This window comes from Rhodnius prolixus, unplaced genomic scaffold (assembly GCF_049639745.1).
Source record: "Rhodnius prolixus isolate KJV_2025 unplaced genomic scaffold, Rpr scaffold_2, whole genome shotgun sequence".
In the NCBI taxonomy this organism is placed as follows: domain Eukaryota; kingdom Metazoa; phylum Arthropoda; class Insecta; order Hemiptera; family Reduviidae; genus Rhodnius; species Rhodnius prolixus.
This window is the reverse complement of record NW_027411592.1, coordinates 47,689,257-47,709,183: the sequence shown is the minus strand read 5'-3', so window position 1 is coordinate 47,709,183 and position 19,927 is coordinate 47,689,257. Positions and strand designations below refer to the sequence as shown.

The following is a 19,927-nucleotide window of genomic DNA, read 5'->3' as shown; positions in this document are numbered from 1 at the left end:
TTTTCACAATACATTTGTTTTTCAGTAATAAGAAAATATTAATTTATTTCTGAACTCACTGTATGACATTAAGTATGTAATATGTATATAAATTAATGTTTAAATAAGCTTCTTCTTTTTTTTTTTAATGATGTAAATTGTCGTTTTTAATGAATCTGTACATCGTTAGAAGTTATAAGATATATGAAATTCATGTAAATAGCTTTATCTTTCGCAAGAATCTTTGTAAGTTCGAAAGATCATTCTTCTTATGGGCAGCTGATAAATGTATTTTAAAAACGGATTAGAAAACGTGTAGATTACTAAATACATTTTTTTTTAAATGCTAGCGCAAATAACTTTATACTCCTTTTCATAAGTACGTAATATATATTCTGAAACTAGAAATGACTGGAATTAAAATGAAAATCTTAAGTTAGCTTGAATGGAACATTTAAAATAATTACAATAAGCTAGATACGCTTAGTTTTAAACGTTAAGATTGTTGGATAAGAAAGTATCTCAAAAATATCTCTCTTCATACAAAAATAATTGATCTAGATAGCGATAATATAATTTTTAAATCTTGTGAAAAGTGTTTATTAAATGTGGAAGTAAATATGTTACGACTCAATTTCAATAACAAAAAAAATACTTCTTAATGCGTCCCTACTTTCCAACAAACAATGCTTCCTAAGAGAGGAGTAGATGGGCAGTATTTCCATGTAATAGATAAAATACGGAAGAAGAATTAACTGTATCATTTTGAAGAAAGCAGTTTCATTCTGACAACTCCAGTCATGTTTTTTTTTTTGTTCATAAATCCATAAAGCGTTTAGATAAGCCGAGCAACATTCTTCTAGTTGTGTTTCTAGTCTTTTAACTGGATCGCTTTTACTAGTTGCTAGTGCTTATCTTTCATTTGCATTTCAAGTTTCAGTATTTTAGAGTGAAGAGACTTTAAACAAATACTTCCGGCAAAAACTCAATTTAGAAAATTTGACACGATTGCAATGTTTCTCTTACTTAGAAGTGAAAACATTATTAAAGTTCGGGGGCTCTCTTCATCCTTCCATATCTCATCAGAAAATGATTAAGATTAATATTACATATTATTATATTGAATTATTATTAATTTTAGATGTGCTGTTCCTATAAATGTGGACTACCTTTTCTCATAAATTACATGAAGCGCCGTGGCAATTTGCACCTCTGCATAAAATTTCAAATCGAAAGAAATTGCATTTACGAAAATCAGTTTAGGCTTACATTCTTCACAAAATGGGCGAAAAAAATTTAAAGAACAATTTCTAAAAAGTACCGTTAACGTCTGCAACATGCAATTATTGAGTGTTTCACTGAAATTTAGTTTGAAATCTCTCGCGTGGCCAAGAATGACAAAAATGGTAAATATCGCCCAAATAAAAACTTGGTGTCAATAACTTACACCAAGTAGTAAATCTATTTTATTGATTAATTTACAATTGATGGGCTAAGGAACTCTTTTAAGCTAATTTTATTGGCGACGCGTTAATTTCTCTTATATTAAGAATACGTATGCCTTTATGCCTTTACAGAAACCTTTATATATACATATAAAGTCTTTTAAAGTTGTGGGATTTTAATGTTTTGTCTTGCAGTTTTTGGTGATCAAGCCTATACAATTCTGGTACTGGATAGATTTAATAAGTGTTAGGAAGAAAAACAAAATTGAAGTTATATTTATACAATATCTTTTATACAGTATGTTTTTAAAATATATTTTATAATTAGAAGGAAATAACTAATAAATTAAGAGGCGCGCAACCCTTCATGAATAGTATTAAATGGCCGAGTGCGGCAACAAATGAGCTAAAAAAATTAATAAATGTAAATATATATTTATATCATAAATTTTTTGTAAAAATCTGAGCTGAGAAGTTGCCTCAAAGAAATAAAAAACTCAAAGTCGAATGTAGTCCTATACTTGAGTCATCTAATTTTAAAGATGTTCGATCATAACGAACTGTTCGTAAGAGAACTAGCATAAGCACTAACAGGTCATCTGTTCTGCCTCACACACCTTTACAATCCTTTATAGGATAAATGAGAGTTTCCTTCTCTATCTTATAAACTCTACAAAATGAGTCCGTAGGAGATTCATTGTGTAAAGGTCTACTTAAACCAGTTTCCTTAAGCCACAAAGCTCTAATCAGGTATTTTCATTTATAAAAAATAAATTGATTCCTCACAATTTGAAAAAGTTACCCTACCTAGGAAAGAAAAATGCAGAAGAAAGAAAATTTTTGCTTTCAACCTGCGTGCAATATTTTTTGACACACTGTTCACAAGTTTAGAGAAATTGGAAAAGGAATTGGCAATTTTGTCTCATCTACGATTAATTTACATTCTTGAATATTTTTTTTTTAATAGTAAGTTAAAAAGCAAGAACAAATATTGCTCAACTAGGCACCTAATTCAATCATATGTTTACATTTATCCTTTAATAAGTAAACGAAAAATCGACGAAAGCGTTCATGTATTAAACTACAATTTTTTTTAAAAAAAAATTAGGAATAAATTAATTATGAAAAAAACAAGTATTAATTGTATAGAAGATAATTACTATTTAAAAGAAGTAGTTCCACATTTTATTTCTAGTAACGCTTTTACTCCAGGAGAATCTCCGACCCCAACAAACGTTGGTATTGTATTAGCCAAACGGATACATCCTTCAGGTATGTCAATAGTATGTGAATATCAATTTAAATTTTTTGGTCTTACTTAACCATCACACAGTGAATAATTTACCGTTCCCAATCCTTATTCTTATAACTGGTCATGGCCCTTCTTTTTAATCGCTAAATGATTGCATAAAAGAAGCAAATTACCAAAGAAATGTTGTGCTTACCTTATATTCGGACCGTAACCTTTATTAAATTAAACTATCAATCCTATCCACTCACAAAGTTAACCATCTACATCCTCCATCTCGATTAAGAAAACAATCAATCCATTCTTATTGGATTTGTCCATCCTGCACTTCTTATGCTTCAAGATACACAGTGGTGCTGATCTTTTTGATCAAAGAACGTTTAGTATTTATCACCTCTCAAATCTTCATTCCTATTCTATTCTCCATCCTATTTTGGGATTAGGTTTTTCTTGCCCTTTACGAATTTCTTTTTCAAAGTAAAGATAGTAGTAATAATGGCATCTCATTTGCTTTTCCTGAAGGGCCATATGTTGAATAGGTAAAGATAGAGAAGTATCAATTTTTTCGGCCTAAGATGGGTCTTTCTATACAAATATTTCATAATTATTATAATTTATTCACATTTTTGCTTTAAGCTTTTTATTAAATCATTGTATTATCTCGAGTATGTAACTATGTTATATTATGTGAAGGCTTTTTCTTCTTAATTTTAAGAGGGGTGGAGTTGAGAGAATAGGGGTTAAAGAACTCGCTAAGACCATGTCTAGTACCCAGAATGTGGAATCACCAGGCTCGAAACCAGGTCCAGAATTTGATTTCTAAAAGCACCATTAATTAGTTATATTGATTTTACTGATAAAAGTTATCACATATATTTCGTTAAGGTGTTACCCTGGTATCCTTAATGTTCTAGTAAAGGGAATAACAGGGAGTGCCTAATCATTTTCTCAGTTTTAGTGATTTCCTCAAACAACTCTAACGATTGTTTTGAAACTTTATTGTATAAATCACTACAGAAGTAAATCTTTAACATATGTTTGAAACTTCTAGAAAAATTTATTTTTAGGTAGGGTCTGGGCGGGAAATGGATAGCTTTCCCACCTAAGAGCCATGTTTTTTAATATTTAGTCCCAGTCCTATTATTTACTTAATTATTAGGAAGGATAATAAGTTTCTAATATTCTAAATTTGAAGAAAATTACCTGACCAGTACTGCGAATTTCTTGAAGGCTTTTCCAGATTTCCGCCATTATTACCATTTTAGAGATTTCTTTAGTACTTATAAAATTTCACTATAATTAAATATGTTAAAAAATTAAATACTAAGGTTAATATGAAAGTCTTTCCTATTTACCGAATGTTTTGAGGATACAGGTGTTTAAAGTTGTTCCAAAAAAAATAACCGAGAAAAGAGTAAGTTTTGTTCTGTACCTTATTTTTTACTTTAGAACCTTAGAAATTAAAAGAATATAAAAGTGCACATTAATTTCTTAAAATAAATAATGTTATTTCGTTTAAGATGATTCTTATGGTACTCATACATCTAAATACAGTGGAATCGGCTATGCAAAAATTGATCATCCTAACTATATTTCAACTCCAAGGACCATTGATCACGTAAGGACAGGGATTCATTGGTAAGGTCCTTTAAACATATATTTAAACTCCCTATAAGAATTACAACTAATGAAAATACGTCTTTAGGGATATCTCTCAATCTACATCTTCTCCTCGTTATAAGCAATTCTTAGCTGCGAAGAACAAAGCATATTTTGCTCAGCCAATTAAAGAAGTGGGCAATGATGTCTTTAATGCGCTTAAAAAAGAGACAAATATGAAAAACAGTATGAAATATTTTGTTACTATGAGAATGTATTTTCGAATAATTATCACATTTTAAAATAGAAATAAATCTTTAGGTAGTGTTAAAAAAGTGAATGTATTATTTCCAAAATCTCGAGTTTATGATTATGATTATATTAGAAACGAGTATCACAAAATATTAAAAGCAAAACAAGAAGCTTTAGAAAAACCTGAAGACAGAAGAAAAAATATGGAAGAAGACAAGTCAAAAACAACTGTTCCTTGTACTCCAGGAAGCTTGCTTAAACTGGAATGTGCTGAATTTGAAAAAAATAAACGGTCAGTTAAAAAATGAGATGTTATTTCACTTCAATAACAATTATGTTTATTTTTGGGAGTTGTTGCGTAACCAACTAATAATGTCAATAGTGCATTCAGATGCAATAATATCGTAATAATAAAGCGATACTTCACTTGATTATCTTGAGTTATTAGTTTAATAACTTCCAATAAATTTCTTACAGTACAACCTCGATTAACCGGGCTGACCTCCCCCGGAAAACTGAAATCCCGGTTAAACCGAATTCACAGTATTACATAGTACATTTGTACCTATAAATGTACATATGTATATAAGTATGTATGTATTATACGGGTGCATTGGTGGACTCATCAGTAAGATGCCTATGTGAAAATATGTAAATTAAAAAGCCGTTTCGTCCCAGAGATCAACTCCTATCTTAGACGGCAATCCTTCTTTTTATTTTTTACATACTTATTTTTTTGTTTTTGTATTTTAAATTATTTAATTTTTTCAATTTTTTTTTCTCTTTTCTTTCTTTTTTTAAAAATTCAGTATTAATTCCGTGTAAAAATTTAGTAATATTTACCGTGGTAAATCCCAAGAAATTCAGTACTAATTGCACCACATTTTGGGTTTTTACATACATTCATGACTCTTCAAGAAAATCAGGTATAAAAGAGTTGCTGCCACACCTACAATTATATTACATCGGAAGACAAAAAATTTTCCTGTCGCCACCGAAAATTAACTTTTATTTCAGCACTGATCCAGGTGTTCTTGTGATGACTCATCATGATCCCGGTTAATCGAGGATGTACTGTATTTTGTTTGTGTTCATTTATCTTTCCCGCGATCTTCGAATCTTAAAAACATATTTTTATTGAAAAAGCAAATTCTGTAAATCAAAAATGCTTACCATTATTATTATATGATATTTTACTATTATTATTTGATATGAGGAAACTAAGGCCACTTCATTTTTAGTCACCTAGCAGTGTTGTGTGTTAATTCAGGTGTGCTTAGATTTGCTTGTGTTATTCTTAAGATAATTTTAAAAAAAATCTATTGTATTGTTTTAAATTGAAATTTAAAGGCCAGTTCCTTCAACTTGGAGGCCAGGCGCCCCGTTTTGGTATAACTCCCAGCAAGCAGATAAGGTTGCAATTCCGCCAAGGAATATAAATGATTTTAACACATCCATCCTGCCCGAAAGTATTGAAGAGCATAAATGGCTTGAGGAAATGGAATTGAACAACACAAATAATTATTTACCAGGTGAAATTTACAAAAATAAAACTCCAAAACAACCTGTTGAAGATCTATCAAAAACTGGCAGGTACTATTTATTTTACTTTCCAAGTACGTAAAAATTATTTAATATATTAAATTAGTAATCATTTAAACAGTTGTAACAAGGAATGGAAACCAAGAGTAGAAGATTCTAGGAAAATTTTTGAAGTAGAAAACATACAAAATGAAAAAACTTTAGAAAAGGAAGTTGAAAAACGTCGAGTGATGAGTTATTCTGAATCTTTAGGGTTGGAAAATCCAAAATCTATAGAAATTCCTTTGATTAAAAACCGTTGTCGCCTGAGAAACAGAGAGAAAAGGACAACATGTTCATGCGTAGGCTGCAAATGTGTCTTGGATTCAGAACTAGGTATATTGGTATCAGATCCATCTAATAAAAAACATGAAAAATGCACATGTGTGCTATGTCATGTTGCTAAATTTAAGAGTCAAAACGAACCTTAAGAGGCCTTGTTATTGTATTTCATTTTTAAAGTAAAATGGTGACATTTTACCCATTAATATATAATTTTTAAAATATTTCTATTGTATTTTAGTCGTTCAATTTTAATACACATTAAGTACAAGTAGATACATAATTTAAATTCATGCGTTTAAAATTATTTCATTTTTTTCCGAAGATATTAAGCATAAAACCATTTTCAAAACATCTGCTGAACCATTTCTTACCTTATTCCGTCTAATTTAAACCATTTTAAATTAAATTCAATCTTCAATGTCATGAACATTCAGATAGCCATACATTATTCAAATAAAGTACAAATAAGATAAAATTGTTTTTCCCCCATTGGGTTATTTTTTGATTACCATACTAGTTTAAATCTTCTTCAAAAATCGTTCCATGCTTTCTAAGCAATCCATAAGTAATTTTCAACTTTTAAATCCTTTTTTGTATGCTGGTTATGTTTAAGAGAAATTTATTGCCTTAAGTATATATAGATGTTATTTCTTAATGAAATAGATGTTTCATTTTTTAATGAAAAAAGATCTGATAGAGAATAAAATTTAATAGATAAATGATTTAATGATTATTAGTTTTATATCAGTATTAGAACATTAAATATTATCAGTTTGAACTTAACTTTTATACTATATGTAATTCAGCAAAAGTCCTAAATCCTCTTCAAAATAATATATTAATCAATTAAAACGTAATAAGAAAGATTTTTACAATGGATATTGTCTGTCAAAATATTTAGTTCAATAGCGTTAGAAACCTGAAAAAGAATTAATTATTACATGTTAATAAATGCATGTAATGAACATATTAATTGCTTATTTGTTGCGGTTTTTAATATCTATTTTTAACTTTGTGTGCACAAAGGGTGTTGAACAAAATGTTTTTACTAAAATGAATGTAAACTTGTGAAAAGCGTAACCATTTGGAAAAAACAAAAACAATTCATATTATACTAATTGCATAAAAATTATAATAATAGTGCTATTTTAAATTTTTATAGTTTGAATACTTATAATATTAAGAATACAACCAGGATTATCAGTAAATTCAAATTTAGGATGTAGCATCTTCGCTATTCTCAGGCTCTTCAGGCAAAAAATCCAGAAAAACTATAAAATTAAAGTATTATTAAAGAAAAATGAATTTCACACTCTGTTTTACCAATTGACTGAAAATAAATGAATGATATAGATTTGATGAAATTCAATGAATCCAATGTATTACATAAAGCAAACCAAGTGAACGTTTTACCCCATCCAACAATGATATTTATTTAAATTATATATTTTTTAGAATATCTCTTCCTATTGATGACGTGTGAATCTGCGAAGGCGAATAAAAATTAAGATGGCTCATTAATACCATAAAACAGCATCTTCAAAGGTTAGCCCTGATACAGAAAGTACTGGATGATGTGATTGAATAGTTGCGAAGTTGTCCCAGTTCAGATGGTAAGATTGGCAATAATAAAACGAACCTTTACCAATCTTAGCAAGATGACTGACTGCATTGGACACCACCTGTTACAGAAATCTTTTTTAAAAATATATTTTAAAGGAGTTTGTGGAGATCCCTCTAATCACAAGGAAAGCCAGCCGTTGCAACCAATGAGTTTTAATTTTGAAAAAATCCCATATTGTCATACAATAAAGAATCAGATGTTTAAAATTAACTAGTTGAAAATTTGTTTGAATCCATATACATAAAATATTTTCTTCCAGGAGAGAAGAAAATTTCTGAAGATCAAGAAGAAAAAGTAGTCAATTATGAAATACCGCCGGCTTGGGATTGGCCAGGAAGGAAACCGCTGCACATAGGAAGTTGGGGAAAACAAAGAGCAGAAGAATTACAAAGGTGACAGAAATATGATTATTTGCCAAAAATAAAAATTAACGAGGAACTGCAATTTCCATATATTTGAAAGTTACAGTTGTTGGGATTAATGAAACTGGGCAAATTTCGACAGAAGCAGCGGTCCTGCTTTTCAAAGCAATGCTTTATTAGGCAAAAAACTGAAAAAAAATCGAAAAAATGCGAATTGCAATAAGAAGAAATTTGTTTTAGATTTATACATAAAAATTTAACTTGTAATTCTTTATTTTCTTATTATTAACCTGCAATAATTATAATTGCAGAATTGGTTTACCGTTTCGAAAAGACGCAACAATCTGGCAGAAAAAGGCCATTGGTAAAAGTTCTGAACCGGTTTTATCTAAAAAAAGGCATGTAACACTAAAATCCAATGTGTTTTAACATATCTTTAACATGAGTTTTACAAAGCTATTACAAAATGTAATTACTAGAGCTATTTCCTTAGAAACAAATATTTATAAACATTTTTCAATAAACTAAATTTTAAGTGATAATAAAATGGTTGATTCAATTAATTTATACAACGAAAACACAAAATATGCTAATCTGTACACACATGCTATCTCTGGGATTAAAGACATACTTTGGTTTCCATTTGAGATGTGCGGGAATTTGGTAAAGGTAAGAAATTTATATCTTTTCATTGATTTGCTTTTATACCAATATGTTGAAATTCTTATGTAGGTAACATTTCACAAAAATGCTATTATAAATTAGAAATTAGGTATACACGAAATTGCCACCATATATTGTGCTATTATTAACCATCGCGTTAAAAAACTTTCATAAGGCTAATTTTTTTTTTTTTTTTTTTGGCGCATCAACAGCTGAGGTTATTAGCGCTCGGAGCTTTTTTCAGTGCACTGCCGGCCTCCGGACAGTGTTCTCTCGTTACAGACAACACTGTCAATCACCGGACAGTGAGCTGTAAGAAGCTTCTAGGAAGAGAAAATCTAAGGGTCAGCTGCTGGATTCGAACCCGGGACCTCCGCGTGGGAGTCCAGTATGCTAACCTCATAGCTAATCCCTTCCCTCATAAGGCTAATTGTAATTATTAATATCCTATTTTCAAAATAAAGTTTTTTTTTTTAACGCAATGACATTTAAAAAATAATTAATTAAAAAATCGGGGGAAGAGAGCTGCTCAAATCCTAAAATCTTAGCAACTCCGCTTCCGTTTTCATCTCTCAATGGGCTGGGCTCTATAAAAAATTTAAGCAAAACCCTCCAGTCCGTGAATGTTGTAAATTCTATAGATTCGTAATTCCTGTAAACAAATGTAAAAATTACGTCACTGCGTATCTTCTTTGTTGATTTAATGATCGTGAAAAATAAAAGTATACTTCCAAATAACGGTTTCGGAGAGAAGTAATTGAAGTAGGTTAATAAAAACGTAAAGAATTTTTAAAAATCAGAGGCCTTTAGCCAAGCCCTCTATCGTTAGATAGTTGTGCTAGGAACCTATCAGCTCTTTGACCGGCGATGAACAGTGTAGTTTTTAGCGAAAGGACATCAGGATGAAAATATCGAGTTCCAATGACTTTAGCCGCTCACTCGACTTAAATAATGGCAATAGAATCTTCTTGAGCAAAAATTTTGTTCAGAATAAAAAAAAAAACTAGTCTTTTAAACATAATAATTAATACATTTTTAAAATGACAAACATAACATTTCTTTGAGTATGACCTTATAGCTGGGCTACATTCCAAAGGAACTGTTCACAGAACACCAAGAACTGGATAAAACCATTTATGAAATTCCAAGTAGATTAGAGATTGGTACGTACACAAAAATAAAAAACTACCTGAAATTCGTATATGAAAGTTGAAAATTTTTCATTCAATTACCTAATAATCTTTCAGTATGGAAAGTATTCGCAGATGAAGGGATACATGGATTTACAAGAGGTTTATACAGTACCTTAATAAGTAATTTTATATATGAAAGCACTTTACTCTCTTTTCATAAATATTTCGATGAATTATTTCAAGGATATTTGAAAGATTTTAATATTAATAGGTAAGCGATAAAGATTAAAATTATGAGCAATAAATACACTGGCCTTGATGTAGACCAATCGGTGGGAATAAATCGAATTAACATTAATAGAAATCACTTGCTATTGAAGCTAATTGTTTTGATAAATTGGTTAAATAAAAAAATTAGCCAACACCAAAATAGTTCCACTTTAGTTGTCTAATCTTTCTGTAAAGTTTTTAAAAGTAAATGGCATTTTTTGGTAAAAATCAATCATCCTTTTTTTTGCGATTTTCTCGAAAATGGCTGCAACAATTTAGTTTAAACTTGACAACTCATCACACTTATAGAATGAATATCACAAATCTGCACGATTATAATTCTTTCTTCTACGAGAGGTTAGAGAACTAAAAACTTCGTATAAAGAAAAGGCAACCTCATTTTTTTAACAAAAAATGGGTGTTAGTAAGCGCATTCGATCGCGTTTAGGAGCTAAAAATGAAATATATAACTTTATTTCAGATATATAACTAGACTCTTAAAAATATGCAGCTCACAAACGGTTGCTGTAGTTTTATCCCAGCCGTTCGAAGTACTAGCAGCACTCCAAGTTGGGCAATACGTTGGTAAAGAAACATTATACAGGTAAAAAAAATTGAAAACAAATATAGTTATACGTTTTGATAGTAACAGGCGTTAAATATCTCTCATTTCCTTAGAGAATACCCGCATAGATTTGATGCTCTTGGCCGACTTATGTGGAACTTACAGACGCTTAAGGCGTGCTTATTAAAACTTTGGGTTAAAACTACACCAAAACCTTTGTGCACTTACACTCCCTGATCAATGGAGCCGAGTGTCTCCAAACTCGTATTGGCGGTAGATCATTAAAACTAGTGCCTACTCAACTTAAGCACCGCGCGATCACTCTTGCGTAAAAAACGTATGCCTTCAATCTGCGACATCTGTCAACTAATCCTCTAATACAGCCATTACAACTACTTATGCTACAGCCACTTTTAAGTATTCAAACAGAATTAAAGTCTCTCAAATAAAAAACTATCGTTGAACCGTCGCTACAGAACTCTGGATAGAAACTTCAGCCCACTAATTCATAGCAAATCGTGACGCTTTTTTTTCGGATAAACAGTAAAAAAAGGAAGTTCAGGATTTGTCACAGAGAATTATACAACCAACAAAACATCGCCATTGCCCTTGTATATGGAGAAAAAAAAAAGAAGGTTGAAGGCGCCCGCCCATGCAGCCCTCATTTTAACCAATTTCGTTGCAAGAGAAAATTTAATAATCAAAGCTGAAAATAGAGTGTAGCAGTTTATTAATGCAAAAAGTTCAGGGATACATCCCTTATTTGCATTCAACGAGGGATGCATCAACTGCAGAAAAAGAGGCGTCTAAGATTAATAACCCCTTTTCTCAATGGGACATATTTTGTAAATTAATTAAAAATTTGAAAAAAAAAGGTGTTTAAAAATGTATTTTTAATTGAAAAAGAACAATATTGTTTATACCAGATATACACATATTTTGAAAAGTGAAATGCACTAAAAAATTTCTCAATGTATTCTTTAATTTTACTTTAACATTTTTTCAACAAAACCTTAAATGTATTAAACATTGCTTTCAATAATATTATGTAGTTTTTATTTACTGATTTCAAATACATTTCAGTATTTTTATTTGACTTAGTTTCTTAATGACAAATTTATATCAATCATTGCAGTGGTTTTCTCGTAATGCCATTTATTCAGATTCTAATTCAGAAAGGCATAAGTGGTTATTTCTGTGGAACAACACCAAGATTAATAAGATATGTGTGGCTCAACATTGTAGTAGACGCAGTATCTCTTACATTAGCCTGGATTTTGGTACGTTTTTTTTTTAACTTTGAGAGAATAAGATTTTACGAAGATTTTAAGAAGAGAGTTTTATATGTACAAACGTTTAGTGAGCACCTGCTACCCAAATTAATTTGTCTCTACACTTTTTAGAGTCGACCGTCTTAACGGTTAGTTTAATAATACCTCTGTTAAATGACTGCCTAATTCCTAACCGATTTGAGAATCATAGCCAGCTACATATGTCAAGAGATCGTAGCCTGATTGAAGAATCAGATGGTGTTGTCTACTCCTAGCGGGTTTTAATAGTGGCTTTGTTTGGGAGAGGTTGTCTCTAGAAAGTTAGAAGGCGTTCAATGGGGACCTTAACTGTTAATGACTTTCTCTGACCGGCTAGGGCTTGAGCTATTCTGGATACAGTTGGCATTGAATATAATGGATAATTAAAGTTTAATGAATCGTAACACAAAACTCAAGAATTTTTCCTACCTCGAGAAAGAGAGAGTATGATTTGCATTCACCGACATTGGGGAGCAAATTCTTCTTAGCAAAGAGATTCAATAAGTATATGAGTCTTTTTTTTTTTTTATCAGAGTATAACATTTAATCTTCATAACCTTCAAGAGACACGCTTACATTTGATATCTGCAAAAGAAATAAAGTAAACTAGAAAGTAATGTTATGCAAGCTATGTACCTAATGGGTCAGTAGTTTGCTGTACTGTGTTGTCAGAGAAGGAGCGAGATTGTTCTAGGTAGTGAACAGAGGATATTTCAGGTACCCCTTTAGGGTGCCTTACTCTTTCTCACTCTAATATGTATACGTATTAAATTCTACATTTAGAATTTCTAAATATTCTATATTTAATTTTTTTGATACTTTAACATCAATAAATGAATACCGGCATTCCCTGAATCTTATCTGATACAGGTTCTGATGGAAGAACTACAGCGTCCTGCAGGCCGGAATGGACCATCAGAGTAACCATCTTCACCAGATGGTTTTATCTGGAAATCAATTTCAAGAATTTATAGATGTAGATCTTATTGGTGGTACTAGACCTGCTTCCAAGCGAATGGGTACTACTACTACTTGTGACTAGGGTTGTAAAACGGAATCTCCTCTGAAGGGCGATTTTTAATGAATCGGATGCTTAAAATCCTTCTATGTCTTTCAAGTTCGTTCTAGTGGAATATACAACCCCTTTCCAAGTCACACTATCTTGAGTAAGTTGCGGCGATAGTGAAACGCTTGGCTCACAATCCCTTCACTTGTACTTTTCTGGATTCGGATGCCTATAATATGGGTTGAAACGAACAGGATTTTTGGCGGTCTGATGTCTCCTAATGATAGGCTTTAGACAATGTTTTATTTTGATGTAGTTCGCCTATGCATACCTTTCTTAATTCCATATTCGGCTTTGCCCTTCATCTCCACATTGCTTTATTGGCTGTTTTCTACAGCTCAATCTTAACTAAGCAAAGGTAACAAGATAGGCAAAATCAGGATTTCTAGGTAACTGGGTGCACCATCACTAGTCAATTTAATTTCTGTAACTTACTAATCTACTTTAAAGTTAAATTTTTAACTTATTTAATCTGACGTTCTGTTTGAGAGGGGAGAAATTTCTTTAAATTTTTTATCTCGAAGCGTGTCGAAATTCTTCCGATGTTTTTTCTTACCACCAATTTTTTTTTTATCTACTTCCTATAAAGTTAATTAATTCATAAAAAAATACTATTAAAACTGTCCGGTAGGACAGTTGTATAAGGGTTGACCATCAAAAACTGCACGAAAAAGCGTAACGTTGAAAAACACCCAACTTTGACAATTTTTTTCTCTTTTTCTATAAAAGATAAAATTCCCAAATTTTCTTTAAATCTTACTCCAAACCCTCCTTTGTAACTGTAATTTTTTTGCAACCACCCAGATCTAATAGGTTTCGAGAAAAAAGTTGCCGAAAATGAGCAAAAACGGCTTTTTCAAAAAATGTTCTTGTTCTTGTTGTTACCTTTTTTGTAAACAACGTAGCGCCTAAACGCGTGAACCGATTTTCATGAATGAGGTGTCATTCGATTCAATATTTTATGTAGATGTGCCTTTTGGGGGTCCCGACGCTGTACATCGAATGGGAGAGGAGTTAGCCCCCTTTATGTAAGGCCCCCTCCAAAATTATTATTACTAATTACTCTGTAAATCTTGGCCCGATTTTGATAAAATTTGGTAGGATGATAGGGTTAGGGCTCCCCTACGTAACATTAAAGCGGCGATCAGCTCTTACACTTGTTAAGGGGAAGTATAGCAATCGTTTCAAATTATCGACACGTGAACCGATTTTTATGAATGAAGTGTCATTCGAATCGAAATTTTATACAGATTTGCACTTTAAAAGTCTCGGCACCGTGCCTCATAAGGAGGGGAGTTTGCCCCACCCAAATAAGGCTCTTTCTAAAACTATTATTACCAATATTTCTATAACGCTTAGTCCGATTTTGATAAAATTCAGCTCGAATAAGTGGTTAAAGCTCCTCTACGTTGCTGATTCTCTTGCTCCTACTAAGAGGAAGTACTGCAATCGTTTAAATTATCAATGAGTGAACCGATTTAAATCAATGAATTGTTCGATTAAAAAATCTTTGCCTCTTTGCCTTTTAGGGAGAAGTACTGCAATCCTAGTTTATTTTTCTTACTCCTCTTAAAAGAAAGTACTGAAATCGCAGTTTAATTTTGCTATTTACGTACAAATACCTTCCTATGTTATTCAAAACGCTTTCTCAAAAAAATTGTTATTGAGGATGGTTTGGGAGCCGCAACTACAATCATTTTTTAAAAAGATCTCTCCAGTGGTAGTTAACACCTTATCAGGTTATAATGATAGAATTGCTTATTCCAAATTTTAAAAAAATCTGTAAAGCAGATATGTAACTTTGTAAAATAGACAAAAAGGAAAATCTATCCAAAAGGTACAAAAATCTCCTTAACAAAAACTTACAGTTTAAAATGTTAAGTATAAAGGTTGATTAAACGCCAAAAGGTACACAAATCAGCGAGTACCCAACATTTCATTAATACTTCATTAATATTTAAGTAATTCTACTGCATTAATTTTCATTAATAAGTTATTTTTTAGAATTTATTAGATATCACAGACCCTTATGCTGGCCACTTCATTTATATTATTTTTTTGTTATAATTATGATAAATCACATATACGTACATGCGTGATAAAGTGAAGATAAAGTTAGAGTAGGCTACTGTCTTGAATTCGTCTTACCGAAATATTCGTGAGAACAATTAACACACAGTTAATAACAAGTAGATTATTAAACAATAATTATTCATTTCTCTATTGTAATTTAATTTAGTCCCCCTAATTTTACTTATAGTAAAATACTGGAATAATTAGCTGTCCTAAATATATGCATTTCTTATTTACTTTATATTACATATATACAACATTGTGGGAAGAACACCTAGATGGAGAATGTAATTGAAGAAAACTATATTATTTGCGATAAAGCCAGATAATTATTACCTATTATTATAAACGTTTGACTACTTCATACAATAACAATTACTTTAATCGAAGAATGAACTTAAACCGACGATTTTTATTTAAGAAATAAAAATAAATAAATAAAATAAACAAAATCATTGATGTAAGTTGGTGTAAGCATTTTTTTAAACAAGGTTTTGAATTTTTTAGCCTCATATTTTTATTTTATTTTTTATAACGTTTTTCTTTTTAACCTGTAATTAATAGTTTGATTATTATAAATAACTAGATATTACAGTCAATCTACAGTACTACTTGAACATATATTTTGTAGACGAAAATGGCCAGCATAAGGGTCTGTGATATCTAATAAATTCTAAAAAATAACTTATTAATGAAAATTAATGCAGTAGAATTACTTAAATATTAATGAAGTATTAATGAAATGTTGGGTACTCGCTGATTTGTGTACCTTTTGGAGTTTAATCAACCCTTATACTTAACATTTTAAACTGTAAGTTTTTGTTAAGGAGATTAACTAATAATCTTGTAAAGAACGGCACTTCTTTTGAGTTATTAGCAAGTTTGATCGCATATTTAATTATATGAATTCTGCGAATAGTTAACTTATTAACTATATAGATTACTAATCTAGTAAGAAAATTAATTACTATTTTTTTATTTCTAAATTTCTTCTTCCAGGGAGACCAGAACGTATCATACATCAGTAATAGTCAGGAAGAAAATGAATTACATTCAACTTTCGTAAAATATAAGACTTTATGCATCGCTCTTTCAAAACTTACTGCAACGGCAAGCATATCTTGAGTTTTATTTAAATTAACAACATTTAAACTTTACCGTTGAAAATAAAACCTAACGTTACAGGTTATTACAGGAAAATTTTTAGGACCAATGGAAGTTTTAGAAAAAAATTATGAAATTAAGGATTCTGGGTATGTTTGCTTAATTACTTAGTTAAGATTAATAATGAAAACGTTAATCAAAATCGTAAGGAATATGAAAGTGGACCTAACTTAAGGATTAATTTTGTCTAAAATGTTTATTTTATCTTAATTCTGTTAAAGTAAGTATTGTTATTTTAATAAATAATTAAAATTGAGTTTTCACCACTAATACATGTTTCCGAAGGCCAAAAAGTTTTGAGCGCAAGATATGCAAAGAACATCTCGAACGATTAATATACATCAACCTTTTTTCCAAGCAATTATTTTCGCGTGTTTGGGGTCGGTGCAATTAGGTGGCAGATAGAGTAACTAATACTGATTTATTTATGAGAGGTTTAACCAATACATAAATAACAAAACTCAGAAAAATGATTATGCTAATATTTAGTGTTAGCAAGGTACAATTAGAATTATAATAGCTTAAAAAAAAGGAAGTTGTGTACGTGTTCACAACAGGTTTTCTTTGATTCTTTTTTCCGTATTCATCATTTGGATGAGGAAAAAAATAAATATTCATATCTGTTAGGTACCTATTCATTATTACGATTACTAAGTACATTTTTCTTTGATGTTGTATTTTATAATTATATTGTAGTATATTTTAAAAATGCTACTTATTTGAGGGGGAATACACATTTATTCATCTAAAAAATTAAGTCACCAAAAATAATGAACAGTAAAAAATTAAGATTAAAGTGACATTTTAACGTGCCATTTCTCATAACATGATTTGATGAAATGTTTACTGAATAAGTAGTGAATGTGCAATAATGAATAATTATCCTTTTCTTTATCACAGTTAGGCTTAGTAGGTTCAAGTTCCGCTTTTAAAAGTTTTAATCGGTGATACATTATAAAGTTGCGAGATTTTTATCTCTTTTCACATGAATAAATTAAAATACTAAAAAATCTATTCTGAAACCTCAAAATGCTTTAGTTTATAAGTAAAAATTTTATTCTTCTAATTCGGCATTTAGAATTTCCATTCATTATTCTAAGAAAACCCTAAGGCTCTTTTCCAGAACACATTTAAAATAAATTTTCTTAATGTAATAGCTATCAAAACTGGTTCCTGATTTCCTTTGGTCATAATCTCTCACCCAGAAATAGCACTTCAATAACAGGAGGATTCTAGTTTACTTCTTTTTTTTAAAAATTCTTCACGAAAATTTCTCTGATTGCCTTCGAATTACGTCACTTTGAAACATTTTTAGTGAACATGAGACTTCAATGGCACCTTAGAAGAATCTTATCAGTCAATTCTAAAAAACATAAAAACTGGGCAAGGAAGTGACTTTCAGGTAGCTACTTTTATTCAGAAGCTAGTAGTCGGATCCTAAGTTGAACTTAGGCCAACATCAAATATGAACTTCCTATGATTTTCTAGTTTGGAGTTAGCTAGCAATTCACAAATACGGTTATTATGGAGATGGTTACAATACCTACGAACCACTATATAAAAATCACAAAATCTCACGCAGGAGGCATCAAAAAGCGCAATACTTACTCTTACAAGGTAAAGAGAAAGTAAACATGATTCTAACGCAGATAATGTTAAAATAAAATACTGAATCAAAGGTAATAAAATAAAAATGAGTTACAGATGAATTATATATTTTTTAAATACAACTGCGATTATAGGCAGGTGACAGAACTGTTGCTAACAATAATAATTTTAGTCCAAAAATCATAACATCAGAATTTAGGTTGGAAAGTGATAAATGTATCTTCGAAAAAAAAAGAAAAGAAAAAAAATGGATGGAGATGGATTATTCTAAATATGCAGATCGGATACCAAAAGGAGTATAAATCAATAAAATATTCAATTATAGAATATCAGCAGGTTGGCACTGCAAAGCGTTAGCGTGACATTAAAATGTCATATCTAAAGCGCATAATTCATCTAAACTCATTAAAATTTAATTACAGAATTATCACATTCATGAAAATATTTTCACTAATTTATCAATTTCTGGTCTTTTTTTCTTCCCATTTATTTCTCTTTCAATAAATAAACATTCCATAGGTTATTAAGATTCATTAATTATTTTTAAAAACGTACTGACTGTGTTGGTGAGTTACCGGCCTATGTACATATAAAAACGATACGCTTAAATCTCTAACTGATATCACATTGATGGAAACAAAACATACAATTCAAGAAAGAATGATAATTTCAGGTTATTAGTTGGAAAGGAGCCATTCGTTTTCCCAGCAGCAAATGAATCTTTGATAGCAAATCTTCTTACTAGTTCAACCCCTCATTTAGAGAGGAAGGTCAGTTTTTTTTCTAAATTATATGTAACAGAGGGACATTTATTTGTTCCTTATTGAAAAAAATAATGTGAATTTTTTTTTTATAATTTAAATAAACATTTTATTTACAAGTTGCTTTACTTAACTAGAAGCTTTATGAAGATATTCATGAGTTCCTGCACTGCAAATCACTTTCTAAAACAATTTCTTAGATTTGCTTGGAAACTTTTATCACAGAAAAATACCAATATTATAAGTACATAATCTGTTTTTTAACTGACAATCATTTCCTCTAAACATATGTGATAAAACAGTGCTGAGACTAAACATTTAGTGAAGGATTCAAGTGTAAGATTTTGATGAATTTTAGTTTTAAGCGATTATAACAAACACAGAAGGTTGATAATTTGAATCCCGTAAGTTCCCGTAAAATTTTATTGATTATGTTCTTTTATAAAAATTAATATAATTCTACGATTGACTATCTGAACAGATTGTTTTATTTCAATCTTTAAGGATTGATTTATAAAGTCGCTTAACTTCAATTTGTACCAACTGAATAATTTGAATGACTTTTCAAAAAGGACAATTTACAGGAAGAAATTTAAAATAATATAAATTTTTATATTATACAAATAACTACATAATTATAAATTTTATAATTTGCACAAATTCCGAATAATTAATTAAACTGATTACATTAGTTGAAAATAAAAGGGAAAAGCTATGCAAAACATTTTTATCACGGGCATGAATTTATTTATCCTACTTCCTACGAATCAAATATACAATATTTAAACGCAAAGGAATTGATCACAGGGTTAAGGTGATATGCGGTTAACGCTTGAGGAAGATAAAAGATGTTTCCAATATCAAACGGGATCTCTTGGCGTTTCGTGCATTTTGTTTTCTTCAGATTCAGATACGCTGCTAAGTTTAATAAAATAAAA

General features: G+C 30.3%; 3 protein-coding genes and 1 long non-coding RNA gene across 15 annotated transcripts in view; 2 read left to right on the top strand and 2 right to left on the bottom strand.

The window, feature by feature from the left end:
* Positions 1 to 109: 109 nt before the first annotated feature.
* Positions 110 to 3,242, bottom strand: LOC141449812 (uncharacterized). The gene is made up of 2 exons (XR_012455712.1): positions 2,870 to 3,242; positions 110 to 380 (listed from the first exon to the last, which is right to left on the bottom strand). It is a non-coding gene; the product is annotated as an uncharacterized lncRNA (long non-coding RNA).
* Positions 2,458 to 8,923, top strand: LOC141449798 (uncharacterized). Of its 4 annotated transcripts, none has more exons than XR_012455700.1 (8): positions 2,458 to 2,696; positions 4,194 to 4,311; positions 4,379 to 4,518; positions 4,594 to 4,816; positions 5,875 to 6,117; positions 6,188 to 6,441; positions 7,846 to 8,003; positions 8,274 to 8,390. XR_012455700.1 is itself a non-coding variant. In XM_074119600.1 (8 exons), the coding sequence occupies exons 1-7, from the start codon at positions 2,546 to 2,548 to the stop codon at positions 7,896 to 7,898; spliced, it is 1,182 nt and encodes a 393-aa protein (XP_073975701.1). In that variant the 5' UTR covers positions 2,458 to 2,545; the 3' UTR covers positions 7,899 to 7,935; positions 8,274 to 8,390. The 4 variants fall into 4 exon arrangements, 3 of the variants coding, with proteins under 3 accessions (XP_073975701.1, XP_073975700.1, XP_073975699.1); XM_074119600.1 differs by having other exon boundaries at positions 7,846 to 7,935; XM_074119598.1 differs by lacking the exon at positions 7,846 to 8,003 and adding an exon at positions 8,688 to 8,923 and having other exon boundaries at positions 2,459 to 2,696; positions 8,274 to 8,406.
* Positions 7,936 to 19,927, bottom strand: part of fmt (phosphatase 6 regulatory subunit 1-like protein fmt) — a 28,377-nt gene continuing 16,385 nt past the window's right edge. For 4 of the 7 annotated variants that reach the window (XM_074119571.1, XM_074119575.1, XM_074119572.1 and 1 more), the window contains one exon: positions 7,936 to 8,072. In XM_074119571.1, coding sequence (XP_073975672.1) covers positions 7,997 to 8,072 — 76 coding nt within the window. In that variant the 3' untranslated portion in view covers positions 7,936 to 7,996. Of the gene's footprint in view, positions 8,073 to 17,024; positions 19,908 to 19,927 lie in introns of those variants that run through there. The other 3 variants (XM_074119574.1, XM_074119577.1, XM_074119576.1) reach the window with 2 other exon arrangements.
* LOC141449803 (mitochondrial carrier homolog 1-like) lies at positions 8,911 to 19,389 on the top strand. Of its 3 annotated transcripts, none has more exons than XM_074119609.1 (8): positions 8,911 to 9,045; positions 10,118 to 10,202; positions 10,287 to 10,443; positions 10,924 to 11,046; positions 12,143 to 12,287; positions 16,456 to 16,566; positions 16,642 to 16,709; positions 18,902 to 19,389. In XM_074119609.1, exons 1-8 carry the CDS (start codon positions 8,923 to 8,925, stop codon positions 19,053 to 19,055), a joined length of 966 nt encoding a protein of 321 aa, XP_073975710.1. In that variant the 5' UTR covers positions 8,911 to 8,922; the 3' UTR covers positions 19,056 to 19,389. The 3 variants fall into 3 exon arrangements, with proteins under 3 accessions (XP_073975710.1, XP_073975712.1, XP_073975711.1); XM_074119611.1 differs by having other exon boundaries at positions 16,652 to 16,709; positions 18,902 to 19,021; XM_074119610.1 differs by lacking the exon at positions 10,924 to 11,046.